At 45.0% G+C, this 25,456-nt stretch overlaps 7 protein-coding genes across 7 annotated transcripts; 2 read left to right on the forward strand and 5 right to left on the reverse strand.

Moving 5' to 3' along the window:
• Positions 1-102: 102 nt before the first annotated feature.
• Positions 103-2,211, reverse strand: LOC132263259 (mortality factor 4-like protein 1). The gene is made up of 3 exons (XM_059762935.1): positions 2,108-2,211; positions 1,829-1,946; positions 103-1,763 (listed from the first exon to the last, which is right to left on the reverse strand). Exons 1-3 carry the CDS (start codon positions 2,133-2,135, stop codon positions 872-874), a joined length of 1,038 nt encoding a protein of 345 aa, XP_059618918.1. The 5' UTR covers positions 2,136-2,211; the 3' UTR covers positions 103-871.
• Positions 2,212-2,360: 149 nt separating this feature from the next.
• On the forward strand, positions 2,361-6,265 carry LOC132264231 (centrosome-associated zinc finger protein CP190). Its single transcript, XM_059764350.1, has 2 exons — positions 2,361-5,319; positions 5,378-6,265. Exons 1-2 carry the CDS (start codon positions 2,803-2,805, stop codon positions 5,951-5,953), a joined length of 3,093 nt encoding a protein of 1,030 aa, XP_059620333.1. The 5' UTR covers positions 2,361-2,802; the 3' UTR covers positions 5,954-6,265.
• On the reverse strand, positions 5,975-6,655 carry LOC132264265 (cytochrome c oxidase assembly protein COX16 homolog, mitochondrial). The gene is made up of 2 exons (XM_059764383.1): positions 6,544-6,655; positions 5,975-6,472 (listed from the first exon to the last, which is right to left on the reverse strand). Exons 1-2 carry the CDS (start codon positions 6,645-6,647, stop codon positions 6,274-6,276), a joined length of 303 nt encoding a protein of 100 aa, XP_059620366.1. The 5' UTR covers positions 6,648-6,655; the 3' UTR covers positions 5,975-6,273.
• Positions 6,656-6,723: 68 nt separating this feature from the next.
• On the forward strand, positions 6,724-8,651 carry LOC132264253 (alkylated DNA repair protein alkB homolog 8). Its single transcript, XM_059764372.1, has 2 exons — positions 6,724-6,906; positions 6,963-8,651. The coding sequence occupies exons 1-2, from the start codon at positions 6,805-6,807 to the stop codon at positions 8,649-8,651; spliced, it is 1,791 nt and encodes a 596-aa protein (XP_059620355.1). The 5' UTR covers positions 6,724-6,804.
• On the reverse strand, positions 8,622-13,429 carry LOC132264242 (Bardet-Biedl syndrome 7 protein homolog). Its single transcript, XM_059764361.1, has 7 exons — positions 12,905-13,429; positions 10,767-10,965; positions 10,510-10,697; positions 10,252-10,448; positions 10,074-10,191; positions 9,854-10,006; positions 8,622-9,497 (listed from the first exon to the last, which is right to left on the reverse strand). Exons 1-7 carry the CDS (start codon positions 13,427-13,429, stop codon positions 8,643-8,645), a joined length of 2,235 nt encoding a protein of 744 aa, XP_059620344.1. The 3' UTR covers positions 8,622-8,642.
• A 180-nt stretch (positions 13,430-13,609) lies between these two features.
• Positions 13,610-22,306, reverse strand: LOC132264741 (growth factor receptor-bound protein 2). The gene is made up of 5 exons (XM_059765040.1): positions 21,917-22,306; positions 17,263-17,360; positions 17,062-17,181; positions 15,685-15,850; positions 13,610-15,611 (listed from the first exon to the last, which is right to left on the reverse strand). The coding sequence occupies exons 1-5, from the start codon at positions 21,992-21,994 to the stop codon at positions 15,438-15,440; spliced, it is 636 nt and encodes a 211-aa protein (XP_059621023.1). The 5' UTR covers positions 21,995-22,306; the 3' UTR covers positions 13,610-15,437.
• Positions 22,307-22,466: 160 nt separating this feature from the next.
• On the reverse strand, positions 22,467-25,367 carry LOC132265417 (spondin-1). Its single transcript, XM_059766068.1, has 6 exons — positions 24,724-25,367; positions 24,499-24,665; positions 23,978-24,272; positions 23,524-23,915; positions 23,163-23,462; positions 22,467-23,102 (listed from the first exon to the last, which is right to left on the reverse strand). The coding sequence occupies exons 1-6, from the start codon at positions 25,306-25,308 to the stop codon at positions 22,532-22,534; spliced, it is 2,310 nt and encodes a 769-aa protein (XP_059622051.1). The 5' UTR covers positions 25,309-25,367; the 3' UTR covers positions 22,467-22,531.
• Positions 25,368-25,456: the final 89 nt, after the last annotated feature.

Here is a 25,456-nt window from a genome sequence, read left to right on the forward strand (position 1 = left end):
TGAATGGCATTAATTTGTGATCAGAATCACTCTCAACGCTTCGAAACATTTTTTTGCTGATCTGCACAGAAAGTTCGTCGCGAATAAATAAACACAGCATAATTTACATCGCAATATTCTATTCATTCTTTTTCATATTTTTTGTTTCATGTTAAAAATCATTTTTGTTTTTATCATTACTCAATAGATGGGTTTTTATTGATTTTACTCTCATTTCTTCCATTATTTTAATTATAGCACATGAAGTGTAGTTAAATGATTAGATTTTTTTTCAATGCTATATTCGATAAATTTGGTATAGGACCACTTAAATAATTAAATTAATAGCATTATAACGCCCTAAAATCCATTGGAATGAAGTTATATATTTCTCATGTTTTCGCTTTGATCTTAAGAGAATTGGCTGTGATTCTCTTGTCTCGTTAGGCACATCTCTTGACCCATCGTTTGGGAGCCAGATATTTATCATGCTAATGCTACAGATTTCCTCTCTACTTTTCTTCTTCATTTTGTCAAGATGCGCCACCACAATAACAATTTACTCTGTGCACGAAAGACGAGACTGCGGGGATTTTGTGGATGAGGAAACAAACACTCTCTAAAATGCCCTAAAGGGAAGATCTTCCTGTATCTCTGTCATCAAACAACAATATTACCTTATCAATCGTCGAAACAGAACATTTAAATAGGAGATTTCAATTACTACTCCGCTGATTTTTTTTTGTTTGTTAACACTCTCTTTTGTCGCAATGATTTATCAATCTTTGTAGAGTGGCTTCTTTTCTTTCCATTACTTTTGAGGAAGGGTCGAATGGTAAAATATTCTTACTGACTTTACCTGCGCGCGCGCGCACGTGTCCTCTTGGCATCCTTACTGCGCTTTGCGGTGATACTCGGGACTGGCGTTGACGAAGTGCTGCATGTTGAAGAGGGTGGAACTATTTTTTACTAGATACTTGAGAAAGTCCTGTAGGTGAACGAGGAGAATCTGAATGGATTTCTCATCGAGTGCCGTGAAGGCGAGCATTGATCCCAGTTTGACGAACAGGCGCAGCAGGTGCTCCGCCCCGTAGATTTTTGCCATCGGCTTGTCCGGATGCTGCTGCAGCACCTCGGCGTACTGCGGACGCTCGAACTTGTACAGCAGCTGCGAGCCCAGCATCACGTTGAAGTACTCAATCAGGCCGCTGGCCACGTCCGTGAGCGCCGTCTCCTTGTTAGGTGTCGTGCTCTTGCTCCCCTTTTTGTACTGCACATAACCGTCAATGATGTCCTGCACGGTGCTCTTGGCCGGCAGTTCCACCAGTTTGTGCTGCCGCGTCACGGCGTCCCAGTCGTCCACGAGCCACGGCTTTAGCTCATCGGGAATCTTGATCTTTATCTCCACCTTCGACAGAAACTGCTCCTCCGTCTCGGCGTTCGTGTCTAAGCGCCCGCGCTTCTTCCGCGGCTGCTCCGCGGCGTCCGGAGTGTTGGCCGGCTTCACGGAGCGCCGTGTTGTGGAAGCGGCGGCCGGGGGTGCGACGGGTGCCGCATTGGTCTCTTTGGTGGTGAGCTCTTTGGACGGCGTCGAGGCGCGCGAGTCGCTGTCCTTGTCCTTGCTAGACGTGCCCGAGGACTGCACATCGGACTTCTTGTTCTTCCCGGGCGCCTTCTTGTTCTTCGCCGCGAGACTCGCGTGTTGCTTCGACACCTCCTTCTGCTTCTGCACGTTCGCCTCATTGTACTTCAGCACCCTGTTCTCCGGCACCCACTCGTCCCAGCTGTAACCAACATGTTTGAGGTTAGTGCACCATCTTTTGGGGGCAAAACAGCCACAGAGACTCACTTTTTGTTCCATCCCGCATAGTGGATGAAGTATCTCACTTGTTTGTCCTTCAGCACTTGACTCTTGAGCGCCTTCGCCTCGTAGATGAGGGGTCCATGGAAGCATAAGACTTTTTCACCTGGAAAACACGAGAAATGCAATCAAAATACAGGCCTCAAGAGCGCATCTCCATTGCTTCTCCGGAAAACCAGAAACCACCCCACTTTCGACCCCAAACACGCCATATGGCACTGAGTCGCGGACCCCAGATTGGCGTATTCCCCAAAGCCAGCGTCTTACCTTCGGCAAATTTCAGTTTTGGTGGCATTTGCACGTAGAAAATCGCTCTGAATTCCCGTGTTCGCCTCTATGCTGAGCGCAGTAAAAACAGTCAAACTGTCAATGCGTACTCACCACCCTTCGTCAAGTGTGGTGGAAACACGTCGGCCATTGAGGCTATATTCACCAAGCGGCGTTCAGCATTTTCTAGCAGTCGCCTTGTAAATAGATGGCTCTTGTCTTTAGAACACCCCCCCGCGAAAATCTCAGGACGCGCAGTCAAGTCGTTTAACAGCCCCGAAGAACCCTTTTTTGCGTCGCAAGCAGCTTTTCGAGGGTGCTTTTTGCCCACACCCTTCTCACCCGACGCGCCATCTTGCGGCCGCGGTGGTATCGATATGACGTTGAATTGAGTCGGAGATAAAATGGAGTTTGTACGAAATTTTGGAAAATATTTGCTAAAATTTTTCGAAATCTAACAGCCTTGCTCTCCGTGTGATCCCTGTGCCATCTCCCTGGCACTCCGGTGAAGTCACAAGTGGTGTTTGTTGTGCATTCGGATCTAGCGTCTGTGGCCAGGGCGGACGCGCTCTGGGAGAATCTCAGCAAAGCCAAAGCGGCCCCGAAGCTTTCGTCTGCGGACAAACTTTCACAGCAATTTTCGCTCAGTGTAATCGACGGTGGGTATTCTGGAGGTGTCGGGAGTGAGTACCGGGATGACAGAGCAGACACTTATATGGTTATCGTTGCAGGAAATACGCCACAGGATGACGGAGGTGAAGTCGGTGAAGGTGGACAACTGGGGAGTGTTTTTCCTACAGAAGCTCCAGAACTTCTTCAACAAGACCGACTATTGCGATCTCACGCTGCAGTTTAAGGACAATTCGCAGCTCAAGGTGCACCGGCTGGTGTTGAGTGCGTGCACGGACTACTTCAATCTCCTGGAGACGACGTGCGAGATGCACGGGGACATCCTCATCATGCCGCGCGACCTCCAGGCCGACGTGGTGGTGCCCATTGTGAACTTCATGTACACAGGCACCCTAGAGTTCGAGGTGATGATGTACGAGCGTCTGCTGAAGACCGCTCGCGATATGAACATGACTGTTCTGCTAAAGCTGCTGGAGGCGCACCGTCGCTCCATTCCCAGTCGCTCAGCCCCTGTCATTCTCAACAAGTCCGCCCAGCAGCAGCGGGTGGTGCAGACGCGGGGCCCCAACGTGCGTCAAGTAGAGCGCACGTACGCCTCGGCGGGCAGAGTGACCCAAATTGGGGGCATCACTATCAAAAAGGAGCCGGGAGTAACGTACGTGCGGAAGCCAATGTCTGACCCGGTGCCAGAGCCAGTAGCCCTGGTGTCCAAGTATCCACACGTAGGCTCCAAAACAGGCCCCAGTCGCTTTGAGCCGCCGGACGAGAACATCTCCGAAGCCTTCGACTCATCTTTCAACCCAATTTCGTATGAAAGCAAGCCGCTGATCACTGCTGACCAAGTGAGTCGCGAGGAGGACGACGAGGAGACGAAAGCATCGGTGTTTGAGAAACTGCGGAAATCCGGATACACCAATCCCAATAAGCGCCCGGCCACTGCCAGTGCCTCACCGCCGCACAAGAAGCTAAATCTGCAGGATGTGAAAGAGTACACGGAGGCGGCAAAGCTGCGGAAGCAAATCGAGGAGGAGGCAGAAGATGATCCCAGGGAATACGATGATGCCGATGACACCTACTCGAACTCCAGTGACGAGCAGCAGAGTGGCAGGGCGGTGAGCAAGGCGAAGAAGGATCAGCGACCCACAGTTGTGGTGCAAGAGTCTGGCAAAGTCAACCACGCCAAGATCATCAGTGAGGTTCTGAAGAAGTATCCGCATCTGGTGAAGAACAACAAGAATATCAAGCTCAAGATTATGCAGAAGAGTCCGCAGGGCAGGACAGTGGAGGCTGAGCAGGTGGAGGTGAAGCCTAAGCCGTCCTTCCGCACCACTCCGCCGGCGAAGCAGCTGCCGGTGGATCCCAAGAGCCTGGCGCGTGGCGGGAGGATTGACAGCAAGACGATGCACGCGTTGATCGCAAAGGGGGCGGAGAACATGGAGGGACCGTGGCTGTGCCTCCGCTGTGGCGTGGATGGGCGCCCAATTGGCATCCCGACGTACAAAGGCTTCCGTCGCCACCTGATCAACGTGCACCACGAGAAGATCGATCCGCGCATATGTGAACACTGCGGCTGGAAGGCGAGAAGCAGCCGCAAGACGGAGCTGTACTACCACATCCTGGTGAAGCACAAGATCAAGCCGCCGGACAACATGTCCTTCCCACGCTGCAAGGAGTGCCCCTTCATAGCGCCCGACGAGGTCACGATGAACAAGCACCATGTGGATGTGCATGGGAAAAAGAAGGTGCACCATCAGACGTGCATCTACTGCAACAAGAGTTTCCAGTCGGAGACGGCTCTGTTCAAGCACATGCACAGCCAGCACAAGCAGCGCGCCCGCCAGGATGGGATCCTGGATGATTCGGACGCGGAGCAGGAGATGGAGCAGTACGAGGACGAGGCGGATAAGTATGTGCCGAATGTGGAGGAGAGTGAACTCGCCGAGACGTCTGATCAGAAGATAAAGATCCTCTCAAACATCTCCTTGCCATCCACCAAGAGTATTCCGTTCGTTCTGGATCCGTCGGCTCAGCACGTGAATCAGATTCAGGGCAAGGCGGCGGCCAAGTTGGAGCCGAGCAGTGAAGCTGAGGCGCTGAGCAATGTGGCCAGTGGAATTGCCACCAGTCTTGGTCTCGTGGAGGGAAGCGTGGTGATTGGCGAGGCGCATCAATTCCAGGGAGATTCTGACCTCATCTCCAGCCAGTATATCGAGGCTGCCATGGCGGACGTGCACGGCGAGTACGGAAGCAAGAAGACCGATCAGGAGATTATGACGAAGCTGGTTACTGAGGATGGGTCAGAGCTTGAGCTGACGCCGGCACAGAAGGAGGAGCTGATGTCGCAACTGCAGGGCGAGAGTGACAATGTGGTGATGGTGTTGAATCAGGACAACTTCGTTGAGGGCAACACGGAGATCATCAACAGTGCCGACCAGAAGATCGTTGTTGTGTACAGTCAAGCGGACGATGGCCTGAAGGAGGCCTATCTGCATGCCGGCGACATCAAGGACAGTGTCTTGACGCCGAGCACGCCAATGGAGTGGCAAGGATCCAATACTCAAGATACTGAAGACAACTCTCAAGTGAGTAATTTTTTTCTTAATCAATTAACAATGTGTATAATTTTTAAATAATTCCCAGGAAAATATCCCAACATCACAAGACGAGGAGGACTCGAAGAAGCAGGAGGAGAATCCTGCTGAAGAGGAAGAAGAGGAGAGCAAGAAGCCGATTGAGGAGGAGAAGACGGACGAGAGTAGCAAAAAGTCGAAGAGCGATGAGGACAAGTTGAAGCTGATTTCTGAGCTAGAAGGCGATTGGAGTGAAGACGAGGACATGGGATTGGAGGCTGCGAAGGATGATGCCAGCAAACAAGAGGGAATCAGGGTTATCTTGCGCACATCCACCAATCCTTCTGTGGATGACGAGGTGGGCCTGAAGGAGCAGAGTGCCGTTGAGGAAGTGGAACAGAATCTGTCGGCTCTGCTCGAGGATTGGAACAATGACTCGCAGACGAGCGCCAAGGAGAGTGTGGAGGAGGCGAACGGGAAGAAGGAGGAGCCAGAGAAGGTGGAGAAGGACGAGGAGACGGACAAGCTGGAATCGCAGAAATCCGCAGAGGAGGATAAGGAGGACGCCAAGAGTGACGATGGAAAGAAGAGCAGCGAAATCAAGACTCTGATCAACGATTGGGGTGATGATGATGAGGATCTATAATTTTTAAGGAATTGCAACCTTTAATTAGAAGTGAATTTTAGATTTTAGATGTTAAGGATATTTAGAAGTTCTATATGGTGACCACAAAAGTTTTCCTGATCACTAAAATCAACCTATTTTCTCCGTCTTTTTAGGAAAAAATATGCATATTACATTTGTCACTAACATTATTACTTTAAGAGCAAAAAGTTACAAATATTTTATCTTCATTTATTTTATTCCTAAATATCTCTATGTAATTTACAATGAATTGTATCTGGAACCTAGCCTGTAATTTAGAGCAAAAATAAAGATAGTGCAAAAATGCTTGGAGCTCGAGTTCAGGACTTCTGTTGGGGACGTTGAGGAATATTCTGTTCCCATGGCCGAGGACCTCTCTTGTTCTCCCAATTGTCAATGTCCAATTTCTTTATCTTCTCATACTCACTCTCCAGAGTCACTTCTCCGGGTTTCTTCATCTCTATTCCATGCTTCTTCATCTCTTCCGGAGTTATTTGCGTGTTCTTCGCGAATTGATACCTGCAAAAAAGGTAAATATAACCCTACTTTTGCAGAGATTCAAAACATTGCCCAAAACAATACAAACTTACCTCAACGATGTGAACTCTCGCAAGGCGAAGGACCCTCCAGTAACCAAGATTATAAATGGAGCTCCGTATTTGAAGAACTTCTGTTGATACCAGGCTTTTCCCATTTTTCCTCCTCCGGCTGCGGAATCCAGATTCTGGTAATCGCCCCTCTTTGCCGGCAGCGCCACAGGTGGACAGCATTCGTAGCATTCTTGCAGATTTAGTTTCACTTTGAGAGCGAGCTTTTGCCATTCGGTAGAATTTCACATTTTCCTGCAGAAAATGACTAGTCAACAGTGCAAAAAGTTACAAAAGAAGACCAGAAGATGCCAAGTCCTGATTGAACAGAACACCGGCATTAAATGCACTGACACAGTGGAAATGGTGAGATGTTTGGTTTCCATGAGCTTTTGAGGTTATAACTTGTGGATCCCTTGCAGAACTTGGTGATCTGTAATGCTGGACTCTCAACAGGACTACGCCCGGAAAGTGTCTTAGAAGTGATTGGAGGTGTGGGAAAGATTTCAGCGATTATCATGCTTCCTGGAAAGTCTTTCTGCTTCTTGTCGTGCCCAACAATAGAGGATTCAGACAGGATTTTTCAACATCTTCATGGAAAGGCAAAATTAGCTCAGAATCAGGGACTGATTTTTCTGTCTTTCTGCAGGGATCTCCCAAAAATTGAAAGTCCCTGGGAGAGGAACACAATTCCACCAGGTCTTGTAGTCCTCAAAGACTTCATATCGGAGGAGGAGGAAGAGAAACTCATGAAATGCGTCAATTGGACGGAAGAAGCCTCAGGAAAGGAACTGAAGCATCGGCAAGTGAAGCATTTTGGCTATGAATTTCGCTATGGATCCAATGATGTGGATCCTGAAGTGCCTCTAAATGAGAAAATCCCTCAGGAATGCCATATTCTGTGGGAGAGAATGCACAAGAAATACCCCGATATCGATTGGTCTACTCCTGATCAACTCACAGTCAACAAGTACGCTCCTGGTCAAGGAATTCCGCCTCACTGTGACACTCACAGCGCTTTCTCTGGCCCAATCGTCTCTCTGTCTCTTGGGAGTGACGTTGTGATGGAATTCAGGAGTGCTTCTGGAGAAGATACATGCGTACTTCTTCCTCGTCGGTGTATTCTGCTAATGACTGGTGAGAGTAGATACAACTGGACTCATGGAATCACTCCCAGATGTATGGATATCGTTCCGAGTGGTTCAGAAAATGCATCTCTGACGATTTTAAAGAGATCCATCCGAATTTCCTTCACATTCCGAACACTGAGACGAGGAGAATGCGATTGTAATTACTCCACTTTCTGTGATACGAAGAAAAGGGAGACCGAGAAGGGAGGAAATTCATTGGAATTGGCCAAAATAGCTTCAAAAGTAGAAGAGGAAAATGTTCACAAGATCTACAATGAAATTGCACAGCATTTTAGTGAAACAAGACATTCTCCATGGCCTAAAGTAGCAGAATTTATAGCTAGTTTGCCATCAGGATCGTCTTTAATGGACATTGGCTGTGGAAATGGAAAGTATCTGCTGGCCAGAGAGGATGTCATCAAAATTGGCTGTGATAGAAGTGATGTTCTGCTGAAAGTTTGCCAGGAGAGGCAGTTGAATACTCTTCTCTGCGATTGTCTGGCCATTCCAGTGCGAAGCAATTCAGTTAGTGCTTGCATTAGTATTGCTGTAATTCACCACTTGGCTTCTGAGGATCGCCGAGTTCAGGCTGTGAGGGAAATGGCGAGGATTCTAGAGAAGTCCGGGCGAGGATTGATCTATGTGTGGGCGAAGAATCAAGAGGCGGATAAGAAGAAGTCTAGTTATTTAAAGCAGAACAAGAAGTGCAATGAGAAAGATGAAAATCCGATGAGGGATGACAAACTTCCCCTGCCTGTGCACACAAATCGAACGCAGTTCAAGCATAGAGATATTCTTGTGCCTTGGAAGTTGAAGGACGGCACGGAGCATCCCAAAACCTTCCTGAGATTCTACCATGTCTTCGAGGAGGGCGAATTGGAGGAGCTCTGCGGAAAAATTGAGGGAATTGAAGTCATTCAATCATACTATGACCAAGGAAACTGGTGTGTTGTCTTCGAGAAGACACTTTATTCACACTGAATCACTCTTGACGCCGAAGAACAGCAACACAGTATCGTGATTGTAGTTCTCCAGAAGGTGGAGAAACTGCTGAAGTTTCGACTTGACATTGGTGCCGCGGAATTTATTCCAATCAATGAAGAGATCAGTGAGAAAGCCATGAAAGCGACCCACCAAGACGCGATCTTTTCCCACATTGAGGGTGATTTCCTTCTGATTTTTGTAGATCTCTTGCCACTCCTTGCAGAGAACGGCCAAGTCCTCGTCACCACGGATGTCCAACTCCAGGAGGGCCTGCAGGAGTTTGTAGTCCCGAGACATCTTCATGTGTCGCACCAAGATGGGCTCCACGAGTCCTAAGATGTGACTGATGCAGTTGGGATTCATGTCTGTGGAGATCTCAAGCTTGATCCTCTTCTTCGTGATCTCTCGCGTGAGGACGTCCTTGATGATGGAGATTGTGGAGATGTTGTCGCTCTTGAACTCAGCTTCGCCCTTCTTGTACTCGCACCGCAACACTGATCCTATCAGGACGTTCTCGAAGACGAGCTCACATGAATCGCCGGAGGAGAGCTTCTCGGGAATCTCCGGCACGCAGTGGCTGATCCAGCTGTGCATCTCTGACAAACTGAAAGCGCCCCGCAGAGTGAGGCTGCTGTAGGGGCGCGTCTCGTCGATCTTGTGAGTCCGGATGTGCAACGACAAGGGCTTAATCGCGTACTCTCGCAATTGACTGCATTTCGGTTGCAGCGCAGGTGTTATGTAGGCCTGCAGAGTGCCGTGCTGACCCTCAATGGTGCGAATCTTCAAATCCACGCGATTTGTGTTGAGCTGACATCGGTAAGTGGCCAATAAGCAGTTTCCACTCTGAAAATATTCATATAATAATAATAATAATAAAATTGTGGTGAGAAATATATGTGTAATTTCCTAGAACACGATTAGTGTGTGTGACTTTGGGGGAATCAATTAAATTCGAGTGCGCTCGAATTTAATTGCTCTCGGCGCATAAAGGCTGTAACTGTGCGCTTCCGTGGAATTCTCTCCGTTCCAATTGAAATGCAGGAGCGGAATAAAAATGCACACAAACAATCACGCTGAGAGAGTGTCTTTTGATCTGGACTGGAGACGTGGAGATCAAACGGAGTCGTGCGCGCGCGAGAGAGACAGAGAGAAGGAGAAGCAGAGACACGGCGCGCGATAGGGAATCTAAATTAAATTACCAATGGGTTGCATTCACTGAAGCTGACGACTGCGGTGTTCTTTTCAACATCCAGCAACTCGAGGGGCACGTCGCTCTGCAGCAGAATGTATTCAATGGACGCAGGAATCTCTATTGAGAGATCGTACGAGGCGTCCTCGCGGCACAGAACCATCTGCAGGGCGACAGGAGAGGAATGGGTCAGACGCGGGCGGGAGGAGAAATGCACAATTTACACTCACAGAGTCGTTGACGTTGAGCATTGGAATGGCCGAGAGGCCTGAAGACATGGCCTGCGTGGATTGCTGGTACTTTTCTCGCTCGCGGGACACTTTTGACTCGAGTTCAGCGATCTCCGATCTGGCGATAAGATCATCGTTTTGGGGATAAAGGGGAAATGTGTGTACGTTTCTCTCTCACCTCAGCTTTGCAATCCGGAGATTTGTGTCGTTGGGAAAGTTCATTGTCCCGGCATTTTGATTATCACTGATACTTCTGGCCACGCATTGAGTGGTCAGGCCAAAGATTCGTCCTGTGTACGTGCAAACAACAACCTCAGCGTATCCATTGGCTGCGAAATATCCTCCTTGGACACTCGAGATGCTCTCATTGTAGTTCTGCAATTGCAAAAAAAAGTAATTCTTAATATTATTCCGGACATTCTAAGACTACACAAACCTCAATGAAGAGCTGGTGAGATTCCAAATCTATCTCGTTATCGTCTGACTTCATGGAAAAAATCTGAAGTACTCCATCTCTTCGGCCCAGAATGAGCTCCTCCTTTCCATCTCCAGTCAAATCGAAAGTGTTGAGGCAAGAAATCGCGCTGGCATGTTCAGAATCTTCCACAAGAACTTCTTCAGTCACTACAAAGTGGGAAAAATTCAATACTTTATTTGGTACAATTTCGGAAGAAATAAGAAGCAAAAAGAGACCTTCGAGGGAGAAATGACCAATTTTATACAGGATGACCTTTCCATCGGAAAATCCACAGATCACTTTGTCTCCCAATCCCTTCGGGATGTGCATTATCGTTGGCACGCTGTTGAGTTCGATGGTTTGTCTCACGCGGCAATGCTCAAGGATTCTCAGCACTCTTCCTGAGCAGGCGAGAATGGTGATAATACGATTACTCTGCAAGGAATCACATCAATAATTTCATTGTGACGCACAATTTAGCTCAGATTTCTTCTTAATGTGTGTATATATTGAAAGTATAATGACGGCAAATTTAGCACCATTTGTGCTCGTAATGTTCAAAGAATCTTCCCACAAGTCTTGCAGACAGTTTTTCCCCCGGTCACTCTGTCTGTGACGTGGCTGATGTGTCCCTTGACGTTCTCAATCTGCAGCTTCGCTTCCTGGAATTGCGTCTCGAGCACGGAAATCTGGCACTTGAGCTGATTGATGCAATTATCCCGATCACTGAGGGCGATCCTTGCCGCCGCGCGGCATTGAGCCAGCTTCTTCTCCACCTCAGACAGTTCGCAGCGAAGAGACTTGTTGACCTCCTCACAAGCAACCTTCGTGCGATCCATCATCTGGACAGTGTCCAAGCGCATCTTCTCAAGCTCAGCCTCAGTTCTTGCGAGATTGTCCTGCACAGTGTCTCTCTCGCAGGACAATTGGTTGTACTTGTAGAGGAGACACTGCAACTCCTCTTGCAGCTCAGCAATCACACCAGGAAGGTTCTTCTTCTTCTCACGCATCCAGACCTTCTCCTCACGCTGGAGACGCTCAAGCTCAGGCGTCAACTTGTTCAATTCATCCTGAATCATGCGTTTCTTGCGATACTCTTCTCGCAATCTGTCCCTGTCGCTGCTGATTTTTCTGTTCTCCTGCATCAATTCATTGTTCTGACGCTGAAAGTCCTGCTTGATTCTTATAATCTCACACCGAACGGACTCCTCCATCTGCTCACTCTTGTGATGCATCTTCTTCAGCAATGCAGCGCGTTCTTCGGCGATCTGCTGGGCCGTTAAGTACTTCTCTTGGTAGATCTTGATCTGGCAGTTTTGCTCTCTGACGAATGTCTTCAGTGTGTGAATTTCCCCGCCCATCTTCTGGCACATTTCGCGGAGGAACTTATTCTCCGCCGCGGGCTTCTCATCACACTCCTGCACGCGCAATTTCATGCACAAATCTCTAATCTCGCGATCCTTCTTGGCCAGATTCGAGACGACATTCGGATAGTTTTGCCTCTCAAATGTCTTCTGTGCGGTCTTTTTCCTGCCCGTGCGATTACTGCCGCAGACCTTGCGAATCTTCTTCAGTCTGTTGGTCATTTGGTCAATTCCCTTCTCCAGCTGACCGAGATTCTTCTCGTGAAAGGCCATTTCCCTGCTCAGATTGCCAAAGTTCACATTTGAAGAGACTCTGTAGGCTTTCTTAGGGGAGGACTTCTTCTTCTTCTGCTCACCAACTTTCTTCTTTAGACACCGAATCACTCTGTCTTTGTACTCATCCTCTTGATTCATCTCCTCCAGGGCTTCCTGAGAGACGACTTCGCTCTCTCGCGTGGGAATTTGCTTCATGTTCTCGTCGGAAAAGTTGGGCTCGAGGTCAAAATGCTGGTCAAAGTTGAACACTCTGTGATGATTTACGATGTGATCCACCAGACACTCTAGCTTCTGCACCTCCTTGAGCAGATCCCTCCTCAATTCCTCAACGACTGCCTCTTCACAGCTTCCGGACTCTTTCATGGCCCTCTTGAGCTGCTTCTTCAGGCGATCCACCACGGCGTTCTGGCTATCGAGAGCTCTCCTGAAGTTCTGATACTCCTCAGTCTGTCCATGGTCGTGTTCATCGGCCTTGTTCGGCTTCCCATTCTGACTCGGGATCACCGTCTTTATCACTTCTGTCTTGATTTCTTGCATAAAAGCGTTAATTTGGGAGGCAGATTCCTCATCACTGAAGGCCAAATTGTTCAGAGACATTAATAATTGGGGTGTTTCCTCTGTTACTTGTGGAATAATGGAGCGATTTTAGGGAGTGTGTAAAAGAATCTGATCGGAAAATATTTTTGTTTCTCGATAGACACTTTGATTTCACGCAGAAACTCTGAGATACTCACGTTGTTGGGACAAAGCGCCACGACGTCCACGATAGTGTCGCCACAGAGATAAGTTCCGACATCCTTGCAGTCCTTGTAGTGATTGTAGACGTGATTGCCGCACACAAGAAGATCAGGTCCGCTCACGAACATGGATTTGATGTTCTCCGTGAGATTCGTGTCGAAGGAGAGGAACATTTTGCCCTTCTTGCTGAAGCCATGCACTTTATTCTCCATCGCCACGAACATCTTGTCCGCCGGCGTGCCTGCAGCGCCTCCCAGCTGCACCGAGGCCACTTTGGGGCCCGGCAGAGTCTTGAAGTGCACCTGGATCTCGTCCTTCTTGGACGAGATGAGCTGAATCACACCTTCCTGATCGGCGATGATGAGCTGCAAAGGATATCTTTGGACTTGTCTGTGTCGTCTAGGAGAATTCAGGCTAACCTTTTGCTGACATCTGGCCACTTCTCCCGGAAGAAGCTTCACGCAATTGGGAATGATGACTCCAGCATCCAGATAATCCACTCTGGTTAATTCCAGTTCCATCTTTTTGCCTTAAACAAAGCGAATTCCACGCTCGATGTTTGTTTACCGGGAAAATCGTCAAGGAAACGACATTTGAATACGTTGCAGAGGCCAGTAAAATTTTTAAGTAGGTATTAATATAGATATTTTTAGAAATTGAATAGCAACTCAGAATTTACGATCAATTGAAAAAAGTCTCAGTCTATTTATATATAATTTATTCACTTATCCCTTTTTTTTCTTAAAAACCTCCATCGTCATTTTGCATTACAGTGTTTTGTTTTACGGTAAAAATCTCACATAAAATAAGAATGAGTTTCTGCTGTAAGATTTGACTGAGAAAAATCTCATCTCTCACGCATTCTCCTTTTTCTGACTCTTTCTTTTTCCAATGATGGATGTTCAAAATAGCTCCGCTTTTCCAACTCTTCATCTTCATCTCCTCGGGGAAGCACAATAATTCGAAAAATTATTCCTCTATTCTTTTGCCACCTCACTTTCCATTCCAACACTTTCATTTGATTTAAAATAATTTCTTCTCTATAAAATTATTTATATGTTCAGTACAATTACATACTTTTTTTTATATCAAAAGAAGCATTACAGTATTTTTGCAGCTTTTTTTTACGAAGTTTTTTCATCTAAAAATGGGACACATTTTCTCTTCTCTAAAACTTATGTTTCTTTTTTGGACAGATCTTGATAATTTTTTTTCATATTTTCTCGAGGGGTTTATTATCTTTCAATTGTGGGGCGAAACTGAATTTTTTTTCCATCATATATTGCTGTTGTTTGGCATTTCTCTCGAGAAAATCTCCCAAAAAAATATTCTTTATTTATTCTTTTCTAAATAGAAAAACTACACAATTATTTATCTTCCCTTTCTATCAATGTTGATTTTCAAAATTTATTTTTTCACTTTTCTTCACTTTAAAATATCAACTATTCTATTAATATAAGAAATGTCAATGATGGTCATAGCATTGAAAAAAGATTCACGTACAAGACGAGAAGAGGAGTATAATAGAGGTGATAAATAAGGTGGAAACACACAATTTGATGTCTTTTCTTGTACATTTGTATGAAAAAAGAGTTTCACTTTTATTTCTGTGTCACTGTTTCTTGTTCTCTTCAATGCTATTCCCATCATATCATTGCTAATCTATATTAATATATTCATTAAGAATAGAAATTATAACGTAAAATTATATAAAGCACAAGTTAGTGTTAATATATTCTTGTCTCTTGTTTTTGTTTCTCTTTTTCCTCCTTCTCATTCAAGATTATAATTATATTTAAGCATAGAAATGTAATTTATGCAAAATTTCTCAATATATACAGTGCGCAAAATTAGGTTCTCATTCTCATACATTTGCATTTTTTTGTTTAATATAGATTTCACGAGACAAGAATCTTATCAATAAAACGTCTCTCAAGTTTGGGACACATAAACAAACTACAAGAGGAAATATTTGCTGGCGCGGGGAAAATATTTTCTGCCATCGAAATAATTATACAGCACAATTTGGGACTTGATTGTGGATTATTTATTGAAATAAGAACAGAAATTGGACGTTGTTCCCATTGACAAGTTGGAATTCAACAGAATATCAATATATCGCGTTTCTTTTTGTGCAATGAAAGTCAGAGAAATTGAATTAAATGCAAAACTCATTTACTGTCCTTTGAAAGCTTGTTCAAAATAAATCCATATAAGAAAGCTCCTTTCTGTCTTTCTCTGGTAATTTTTCCCCTGAAAATCTGATATTTTCATCTTCTCCAAATGACTCACGATAGTGTTTTTTTTATTTGTTTTTCCTATCCTCCACCCTCATACTTCTTTTCACGCGTCTGTGTTAGTCAAAGTATTTTTCGCCATCAAAGAAGATAAGAAAGAAAAATTGTTCTCGACCCAGATTTTGTTGATTTTTTTTCATCTCAATCATTAAAAATTGTATATATGCTCTCTCTCTCTCTCCCTCCCCCGACTTTGCCACACGTTTTTGCCATGAGAATTCAATCACGTACATTACGAGTGGTAGGGAGTGACGTAAGTAGCTGGGAAGAGTCCTTTTCTATTGCCAATCTCGCCACTCCACCAGTGCTCGTCCGTCCTGTCCGTCACTGTGATAACGTCGCCACGCCTGAAGTCCAGCTCGCCCGATTCCTGCGGTATGAAGTCATAGAGAGCCTGGACGAGTGTCTGCAAGAGACAGAGAATGCGGGGATTACACAATGCGGGTCGCTCGCGTGCGCCTGTGATTGCGAAAACTGACCTCTTCAGGAACCATATCACGTAGTTTGACATCTTGAGAACGGGACACGCTGGCCGTGCGATGGTACTCCACCAATTCGTTCAGGGAATTGAATTTGACGACCCACAAGAAGAACTTGCCTTGCGCATCGCGCAACACCTTAAAGTGCTGAACACCATCGGAGCATCTGAAATTCACACCAATAGCACATAAATATTCATTATAACACATCTTCTTCTCTTCTGCCTCCTTGGTGGCAAAAAACGAGAGGTGAAATATGAGGAAAAGTGAAAAATGTCTGAGTTATTTTAACTAATATTCAATATCTTTTATTTAGAAACTTTCCTTTCCCCAATTCACTTTTGCCAACACATTTGGACGCTCATCAAAATCGTGTTGAATTAAATTGCAACATCTTTTCACTCTCTTGCTTTTAAAATCACTAAATATATATTATATTATACTTTCAATGATAAAACACCCAATGAAAGAGAATGTTAATGATTTGAAGAAGAAAAAAAACATAGAGTATAAAATGTGACAATTTTATCGTGCATGCCAAACTAATTACAAAATAAATAGCATGAATTTAATAACTGATTTCCCTCTATAATAACGTTTTATCTCATGACTTTTATGAAATTCGAGGCGCCTCACGCATCGTTTCTACAGAATTCTCGTTCTGTGTCCAACTTTTCTTAAACTATCGTGAATGTGGAGCAGAGCAAAACTAGTTAACTTTAAGCTGTAGGAATTAAACATTTCTATATAGTCAAAAGAAATGTCAGGGAAAGCTGAATCATTCTATTCCACATGACAAAATGTGTGTTTCATTGAGATGAAACTCAAGTATTCAACAAATCAAACTTCTTAAGTGCTTTTTAGTACTTCCACTGTTATGCATTATTTAAATATTTCTTCCATGAAGACTTTCTTATTGCTCAAACACTTGCAAATCTGTAAACTTCTCTTTAACACTTGCTAGAAAATTTATCGCATTCCAGTGAAATTATGTGAGATATCGTCTTCTTTTCCTCTCTTCATCACACTTTTCCAGACAATTTTACAGCAAGCAGTAAAAATTTCTCATGTGAATAATGACTATTGAGAGAAAATGCCATGATTTATTATTGTTCAAACAATTCATCATATTGGCGACTTTGGGACGAATCTCCAGTGAGAAATCTCAATAAAAATCTCCCGTCAACATGGCCACGAATTGTCCACATTATTCATTAAATGCCTATTAAGTGGGAAACTGCACTCAAACAGACAGTCATTTTCCCCAGATCTCATTGATGGTCTAATTGGGGATTCTGCTCTGCACACGCACACACACAAATACACAATATTGGGAAAGTGGAGAAAGACAGATAATTAAATTTTATGTGTACTCACTTGACGGAGAGGGAAAAGTCTCCGGGACTCGATTCACTTATTCTAATCAAAAATGCCCCCTCGTGCTTATTTGATAGCAGCTTTTCCGCATCAGCTCTCGTAATTCTTCCGTAGTACCAGCTGAAAGTGTTGGGGAATAAATAGGTCTCTTTAGAGTTCACTATTCAGATTGGCATTGTGCGAGCTATGAGCATTTCTCACCCGTGATTCTTCATTTCGATATAATTGCTGGGAATTAGGCCCTCCTTGCCATCCAGTTCGGCTCTGTACCAGTTCATGTCATCTTCCATATTTAAAATCTATAAATACAGAATCACTGTAATTAAATATTCTGATGTGAAAAGTCTTAGGAAAGTAAGAAGATCAATTAAATTCTTGCATGTAATTTTTCAAGTACATCCCAACATCACGAATCTCCGCTGAATAAACATTTATTATTATTTTCAATTTTTCCCTCCCATTCACGTCGCACATCTCAAATGATATTTCAAATTGAGAATAAAGTGAGAGAAAGAGAGACAGAGAAATGATGGATGAAATTGCCTTGCTGCATTTATTCACTACTCATATTCTCTCTTCTATTCACCAGATAAATCTTTTATAGCACTGTTTTTTCGTCTCTTTTTTTTTACAGAAAAATTCAAAAATATAAATCTCTTGTACACCATTCTATAAAACACCCGCAATTTCACAGGCCAGAGACAAAGTTTCCCAATAAGTACCCAATTGAGTGGAAAAATAGTACAACAAAACATGCACACTGAAGAAAACAGACGCATAGTATAATAGCTAAACGCAATTCCAACACATTTCATACTTCCATTGATAACATACAATTTCTATGATGAAATTTTTTCCTCACTCATTTGACTTGGCCGTTAAAATGCTTTATGCTGAATGTGTGTTATGTTTATTTTCATTTTTGCTATTTACTGGAAAGTGACGAACAAGACAGTGAAGCAAGACAAGTAAAAATCACTTGAGAAAATTGAATATTTACACGTTTTCTTCTATTGGAAGCCACACACTCACGAGGCACACCGAGTGTGAGAGAGATTTGATTGTGTGAAAAGAGAGGAAAATGTGGAATCCCAACAGAAATTCTAGAACAGAAATTTGCCGTCTATTTACACTTCTTTTTTTTCGCTGCTCTCTTGTGCATGTGGCATAGAGGAAATTTAGTGTAAATAAACGAAAAGAGACATTCCATTAATTTATTCGCTCCATTTATTGTTTTCATATTATTATAACATGTGAGCGATGTGAATATAGGGCTGGGCGAGAGCCGAACAAGTCCAATAACTTCTGGAAATGTTTACCATCCATTGAATTTCACGCTCAATTCCAGTATTACAACTACTTTTTCTTCCCTTTAATATTAAGCCAATTTTCGTGCTGTGAAAGCAAATTCTTGGCAGAATTTTCGTAATTCACGCACAAAACCAGAGTGAATATTTTGTGGAGTGAGAAGGTCAAGAAGGTGGGCATTGAAGATGTGTACGACGAAGAAGGGAATATGAGTCACGCTTTTGTCGGTGGAATTTCTTCTCTCGCACACGATATTCAAAGAGCATAATGAAAAAAAGAGGCGCAGAGAGGAGAAAAAACACGACCATCGACCATCAGCAACCAATACATTCGGTTTTTTTTCCACTATCGCATAGCATATTATCCTCTTCTCCCAGAGCATTTTCTTCGGCACTCTCTTGCTGGTTGGAACTTCTGGTAAGCAAGACGCGCCTCTCGCCACCGTCTGTATCATGTACACTTGCACACAATATTGCCTCTCTCTCGCCCTTCCAAAAATGAAAAAGCACATAATAAATGCTAACATCATCAGTGCAAAATCCAACAAACTCTTTCACAGAGTGGCCTCTTCACCTGCACAGGAGAAAGAGCAGTGATGCATGAGAAAACCAGTCGGACAGATTTGCAAATAGATAGAGAAGATATTTTTTCGGACATCCACACAACACACCAAACGAATATTTCTCTCCAGTTTCTCTCTTTGGCCAACACACACGCTCGCCATCAGTCTCATCCTAATTGGATTCTCCTCTCCAGCACAACAGTGAATGTGCAGGAAAGGCAGGAGTGCAGCTGGAGTGCTATTTTGGCATGTTAAATAATTTATAGTGGAAAATAAAGGAGATAATTTGGTGAGAAATTTGCCAACTCTGATAATGCTTTGAACAAAATTGGCCATTGATGGAATTTTAATCTTCATTCCATCCCAACATTTTTATCCACCCACACACAATCTGTGCAAAGCTTGCCGGCATTCTCCGTAAAATTGGCTCACACTTGAAATTGTGTTTATTTTTTCCATATGGCAAAGACATTGACTAAATATTTGATGAGTATTTTTGCAAAGTTTTACGCGTATGTGCTTTAACAAGTCAAACAATTTCTTTCCCCCTTTGGCAAACGACTTTGTGAATGGCTGCAAAACTCCCCCAACGGAAAACAAGCAAAACTTGCTCAGAAACTGAGTTAGTGGACAAAATTGCAGTGCATTGTTGAAAAGGCGACAGAATTAGTCATCAGAATTGGCCGAATTGCCATAAGAAGTTAACTTTATGGAGAAAACTAAAGTCAAATATTGATTTAAGTGCTTTTCCAGTGATTCATAACCAGATTTCCAACGAAAATCCAACATTTTTCAACTCCATACTTATCGACATAATTTATCTCCTCAAATTCCTCAACGTCTTTTCAAGGGGATTATAGATCAACGAAACTTCTCCCATAAGCGCGCGCCACAAGAATTTTCCCACTCCCCCGAAAACAGAGTGAGAAAAAGTTGAGTTGAATGAAGCCCCACCAAGTTGAGCACTGAATGTGTTAAATTATTTCAGTAGTTTAAGAAGTATTTTAGAGACAAGTGCTACTGAAGATTGAAATCAATGAACTTTTCAAGATTTACGACTTCTTTCACACTCTCTTTCCATTGTCTCTTCGCTATAAGAGGATTTGCAGCGCGGCAAAAAATCACATACACACACACATCATAATAGACTTTTTCTCAGATGAATTTAATTTTTCGCCTCAAATTATGTCACACAAAAATATTCAAATTGAATTTACAGACATGAAAGAGAAACCCGTGAAAACATTCAGTGATGCATTGAATGTTTGACGTGGAAGATGAGGAAGTCAATTATCAGCTTTAAATCGATTTTTAATTTGACACTCACGAACAGATTCTCTGATTCATCATCGTCTGACAACATAGAATTGCTACATACATAATATTGGATTAGAAGCGCCATTTGACCTACTAAATCAATGCCATCGACCTTTAGATTAAACATGGCTAAAGGTGAAAATCGTCGTCCTTTGCCAGGAATCTATCCATGACATTTCCTTCGCACATATTCCACTCAATATATACAGCCCGAGAGACCTTTACTGGTTCACTTCATCAGAATGCATTTCAAATGCAATTTTCCATCGAGACAAAACGGTGGCAAATCGCTTCCACAGCTCAGAATTCCATTTCCCGCATTTCATACAATTGCTTCCTCTGACTCAGTGCTGTTATTGTACAGCATTTTGCTGACAGTACCATACAATTTCCCGAGAGAGTTGGCGAAATACCTCAAATTCCTCACCCAATTGTCACAGTATTCAGGCAATATCTCATGCGAGGGCTTCTCGCGAGATTAGATTACTGCTCAAGGTCGAGCAAGGTCGCTCAACAGGCCCTGAATTCGTAGAAAGAGACTGATGCACCTCAATCTCGAGGGAATCCCACAGTGATGGAGCAGACAGAGCAAATTCTCTGGCGGAATTTTGTGAAGGACGCACACGAAGATGAGAGAGAGACTCTGTAAAATATTCCATTACTCCGGTAGTCACACGCTGACCACCTACACATAGAAGCACATAGACTGAGGATGCCCGAATGAGTTGGTTTTGGCTCTTTTTTCTCTCATCTCTCTGGCTTTTGCATAGTTCTCGTTATGCCTGTGATTTTAATGAGTATTCACAGCTCTTGTCACTGAATTAAGTAAATTAAAGCAATCATAGAATATGATTCGATTGCGGAAGTTTGACCTAAATTATCATCATTAATTATTATGTCTTTGGAATAAAAACAAATAGATTAACTAGATATTTTGCTTTATCTACTTTTAATTAGGTTAAAAATTAATACACAAAACTGGGCGGAGTCTCTGATTGGGCGGGGCTTTCGCCAATTTTCCCATTTCCAAGCAGTTGTGAAAACCTAGATACAGAAACGGAATTTTCTGTATGTTTATCTTATCACGGTGAAAACATTTTCACTGATTTATTACTGAAATATTCTCAGAGATCGTCGATTACCGCATAGCAAAGCATAACGACTGTTTTTTTCTACATCTGCTCAATTTATCACCAAGAATCAAGAATCTGAATCACTGCTTATCCGCAGCAACAACATGTAACGACAATAGATTATAATGCTAGAATGATTAAAGAAAAATCACTTATGGAATTGTTCTCTTGCCGAGAAACTGATCTCAGACTGGTCAGCGCAGCAATCCCATCAATTGTGAGACGTGTGAAGGCTTGGCACTGGTTTTGTGTGCCATTTGCATAAAAGCCATTGAATGTGGCAGGAATTGTGAGTCTGTGTCACTGAGAAGCGACTCTGGACGGGAGCCGAGCGTGTTGTTGGGGCGCACAAAAGACTGCACCGAATGTGGGAGACTCAATTGACGCAGGGGAACCGCGAGCACAATTGAGCCACGACGGAGTCAATGCGGTGTTGCTCCCCGTGAGACAATCGGATCTGTCCTGACCATGAGAGGCCCTCGCGCGCGCGGAGCAACAATAGCCATCCCGGACGCTGTGTCCGGAAATAGCGTACCTTTAGAATCTGGCTCTTCCGAAAGCTGAGCTCGTCGTCGGCAGTGGCACTGAAGTCGTGCTTGGCTATCGCCTCCATGACCGCCAGTGATGAATCAAGGGAGTGAGGATTCCCGGCGCACCCACAAGCGCAAGAGATGTGTGTGAACTTTTTTGGACACTCGTCGGGTGTCACTTTCGCCTTCAGCCACCCTCGCTGCTGCACACCCACCGCGCCCTCGAGCACTCGCGTCGCCCCCTCAGATGCACCAAACACTTCACTGACACCTCACTAGCCACTGCGCTGCGCCTCCGTATCGAATATCAGTGGCTGGGCCGCGGATGAATCACAAAATTAACTTTTTTCTCCACACCAAATTCACTTCACGACGTCAAAATGACACTGACACATCGAGGTGGTTTTCCCACTTCCGGCCCTCTGCCGATACCAATTCACCACTCCCGAACGCAGCCGAGGCGCATTATCCAAGACCCGAACAGTGCCGACAAAGCTTTTTCCCTCGGATTTATGAAATCTAGATAAATCGTGTATAAGAGGATTAAGAGCGAGATTTAGAGAGATCCTCGAGATCCCATTTATTTTCTGACTGTAAGTGAATCATGAAGAATAATCTCTTTAGCAATCTGGTCGCAGACAGCGCTTCCTCTTCACAACCCTCTTAGGACACTCAGCTCCACCGTTGAGTCCCTCCTGGATCACAAAGCGACGCTTCTCACTATGTCCAGCTCCACAGGAGACGCTGCACGCTGACCAAGGAGACCATTCCGAGAGGACACAATCCACAGGAAGAGCTCCTGCGTCAAGTATCGTCGGAGTGGCTGCAGTTGGAGCAGTTTCTACCACAGAAGACAACTTCAGAGCCTCACAAGATCTCTGGCAATCTTCAATAACGGCAAAGTTGTTCTGATTCCCACGACAGCCGCCGTAAGTGAAGGAAGAACACCGACCATTCTCTTGGAGATATCCAAAGCGAGTGAAGGATCCACGACAAGGTCCGGCGTCCAGAGGCAGGAGACAAGCTTCCCTGGCAATCTGAGGATCCAGAATACAATCCGGTCGATCAGTGCAGTTCCTGTTCTGCGCCATTTGCAGTCTGGATTCACATTTCTGCTTCAGAGAAGGATCTCCGAGGAAGATTCGCGTCCTGACCTTCACTCCTTGACCACAAGTGGCACTGCAAGGACTCCTGGAGAAGGAAAATACAGATCAATGGGGAATCTTGAGGAAGGACTGCTGCAAAACTTACCAGTCACTCCACTGTGTTACTGGACACATGGGATCTGGAATCTCAATGTCTGCAAGAGAGCACTCGGGCATCATGCACTTCTGCTTCTCAACGATTGTGATGTGAGGACACTTCTTTCTGCCTTTGTGATCGATGAAAGTGCGCGTTCTCATGGAAATGCCCACACCACAGGAGGCTGTACACTCTGACCAGGAAGACCAGGCCGTCGTCCTGCACACGCCAACACCCTCTCCATCGTCGTCAACCGAAGGAGCAGCAGCACCGAGATTCTCATCTTCATCGTCATCACTTTGACCTCCTCTGGTGAAGAAAGCAATTCGTTTAGAGGTGATGAATTTGGAGAGTAATTCCTGATACTCACTCGCATTCTGGGATGTCGGCTACACACATTTCCTTTGACACTAGTTGGCGATTGCACTGGAACATTGCTGCTTTGTCAGCATTCTGATACTGTCGATTCCTCATCCGGATGCCCTTTCCGCAGGTTACAGAACAAGGTGTCCAGGTGGAAAATTCTGTCGTCTCACACTCTGGCCTAGAAGTTTCTTCTGTATTCTCTGAGACGTCCAGCTGTCCCTGGAGGAAGTCCTCATCGCAGCCACGAGGAATATTTCTCTCTTTCCTCACGTACAGCCTGGCCAGAGGCACCATCTCCTGCCCGGTAGGATTATAGAATGGCGCTCTAGGGTCTTCTGGGTACATCGTGGTGATTTTGTGCATCCTCTCCCTGGGCTGTGTCTCTGAATTGGGAGACTAGAAAGCAAGACAGTTGAATGATTTTTACCCGAAATCAAAGATTCCTCTGCAACAATTACCATATATGTGATGCCATTGTCGGTTCCAGCGTCCCAGGGGAAGAGATCAATGTCCAGTGAATCCTTCCATGAGCAATCTTCCTGGCAGAGATTCAGCCCGTTGACTCCCACCACCCAATCGGGCGAAGGCCCAAACATTGAGACCAGGGACATCTTCGGATGCTTTCTATCCACGCGGAAGTGAGAAGACGTGTTGGTGTTCACACTGGGATACCACAAACCGGCAGCCTTGATGAGACTCCTCAGCTTTGCTCCCTTGGCCCGCAATTCCACCTCCAAAGAACGCACAGATCCCCTAAAATTCACAGCGAAAACTCTCTTTATCTCCCTGTTATCGCTGTTATTATTGTTTATGTAGAGAAAATCTTGCTGATTTCGCTCTCCTAAATTAATCAACAGTGTAGTATTTCGGCATAAATCGCGAAATAGAGTCAAGAAAACTGAACTGCACTAAATTGGGTCACATTTTCAAGAACACCGCGATGCACAGAATGCAGTAATTAACTCATGACATCACTCACCATTCAGCGAGATTCCTAAAGCCGTCCGTTGCGATGTGATTCTCGCCCCAGAAGGAGAAGTTGGTCTCGTGCGTGGCGCCAATCACATCGGAAAAGTGCGTGAGCCACACGGCAAATGGATAGTCCTTCGGGTGGGTCTCATTGGACCAGATACCCTCGAAGATGAACTGGAAAAGAGGAGAAAGTCAGTCTATGGTGTTTCAGAGGACTTCCAGAGTCACTCACGTTGTATTTGGCATCGTCACAGGCACAGCATTCGCCGGCGATGGATTGTCTCGTGGGTTTTCCTTCGCAGATGATCTTCGTGAGGCCGCCGTCGTCTGAATACCAGGCATCCTGGTTCTCATACACCATCGCTGATAGGGCCACACATCCCGATCCCGCGGCGGGCGCCACCCACATGACTTGGATCTCTGTCTTGGGCAGATCGTCAGCCTCCGAAACAGTGTTGACGCACTTCTCATTGAAGCGCGTCAGGGAGTCACTGAAGAGCTGGAAGCGCCCCACTCGCTTGGGGCTGGCCATGGAGAAGATCGCTGTGTTGAGATTGGGCGTGGACGACGCCTGGACACTCAGCATGAAGTGCGTGAACTGCTGCAGACGCGTGTGTGTTCGTGAGCCGAGCAGAAACAGATTATAGATCTTCCCTGGCTCATATCCGTTCGGCTCTCCGCCAATGATCAGTCGATACCCATTGTCGCCCCTCGTCCTGCGACTGTAGTTCTCAAAGGGCGGCACTTTGCGACACCCCAGCACATCCTCAGCCAGGATGGCCACACAGAACACCAAGAGAGTCCCCTTGAGGAGCATTTCTCCGTTCACACTGAACACAAGTGAGCCACTGAGCAAGATAATCTCAATTGAGCAATTAGCATCTCCTCTTCATGAAGAGACACACACAATCTCAGCCTCGCCGGAGACCTCTGACCCAGCCAGAGACTCTCCAGCGATAAGGAGC

Source organism: Phlebotomus argentipes, unplaced genomic scaffold, assembly GCF_947086385.1.
Source record: "Phlebotomus argentipes unplaced genomic scaffold, Phlebotomus argentipes genome assembly contig_2, whole genome shotgun sequence".
In the NCBI taxonomy this organism is placed as follows: domain Eukaryota; kingdom Metazoa; phylum Arthropoda; class Insecta; order Diptera; family Psychodidae; genus Phlebotomus; species Phlebotomus argentipes.

Excerpts from the sequence above, each read along its gene's own strand:
- LOC132263259 (XM_059762935.1), bottom strand. The coding sequence starts at position 2,135 with ATGCCACCAAAACTGAAATTTGCCGAAG. Across the intron at positions 1,947-2,107 it reads AAAACTGAAATTTGCCGAAG|GTGAAAAAGTCTTATGCTTC; the intron begins GTAAGACGCTGG and ends CGTGTTTTCCAG. Across the intron at positions 1,764-1,828 it reads TATGCGGGATGGAACAAAAA|CTGGGACGAGTGGGTGCCGG; the intron begins GTGAGTCTCTGT and ends TGTTGGTTACAG.
- LOC132264231 (XM_059764350.1), top strand. The coding sequence starts at position 2,803 with ATGACAGAGCAGACACTTATATGGTTATCGTTGCAGGAAATACGCCAC. Across the intron at positions 5,320-5,377 it reads ATACTGAAGACAACTCTCAA|GAAAATATCCCAACATCACA; the intron begins GTGAGTAATTTT and ends AATAATTCCCAG.
- LOC132264265 (XM_059764383.1), bottom strand. The coding sequence starts at position 6,647 with ATGGGAAAAGCCTGGTATCAACAGAAGTTCTTCAAATACGGAGCTCCA. Across the intron at positions 6,473-6,543 it reads CGAGAGTTCACATCGTTGAG|GTATCAATTCGCGAAGAACA; the intron begins GTAAGTTTGTAT and ends CCTTTTTTGCAG.
- LOC132264253 (XM_059764372.1), top strand. The coding sequence starts at position 6,805 with ATGACTAGTCAACAGTGCAAAAAGTTACAAAAGAAGACCAGAAGATGC. Across the intron at positions 6,907-6,962 it reads GCACTGACACAGTGGAAATG|AACTTGGTGATCTGTAATGC; the intron begins GTGAGATGTTTG and ends GATCCCTTGCAG.
- LOC132264242 (XM_059764361.1), bottom strand. The coding sequence starts at position 13,429 with ATGGAACTGGAATTAACCAGAGTGGATTATCTGGATGCTGGAGTCATC. Across the intron at positions 10,698-10,766 it reads TGGTCATTTCTCCCTCGAAG|TGACTGAAGAAGTTCTTGTG; the intron begins GTCTCTTTTTGC and ends CCCACTTTGTAG. Across the intron at positions 10,007-10,073 it reads TGCTCAACGTCAACGACTCT|ATGGTTCTGTGCCGCGAGGA; the intron begins GTGAGTGTAAAT and ends GTCGCCCTGCAG.
- LOC132264741 (XM_059765040.1), bottom strand. The coding sequence starts at position 21,994 with ATGGAGGCGATAGCCAAGCACGACTTCAGTGCCACTGCCGACGACGAG. Across the intron at positions 15,851-17,061 it reads GACTTTTCCCTCTCCGTCAA|ATGCTCCGATGGTGTTCAGC; the intron begins GTGAGTACACAT and ends TGTGAATTTCAG. Across the intron at positions 15,612-15,684 it reads GTGATATGGTTCCTGAAGAG|ACACTCGTCCAGGCTCTCTA; the intron begins GTCAGTTTTCGC and ends TGTCTCTTGCAG.
- LOC132265417 (XM_059766068.1), bottom strand. The coding sequence starts at position 25,308 with ATGCTCCTCAAGGGGACTCTCTTGGTGTTCTGTGTGGCCATCCTGGCT. Across the intron at positions 24,666-24,723 it reads GTGACGATGCCAAATACAAC|TTCATCTTCGAGGGTATCTG; the intron begins GTGAGTGACTCT and ends CCTCTTTTCCAG. Across the intron at positions 23,916-23,977 it reads ACAATGGCATCACATATATG|TCTCCCAATTCAGAGACACA; the intron begins GTAATTGTTGCA and ends CTTGCTTTCTAG.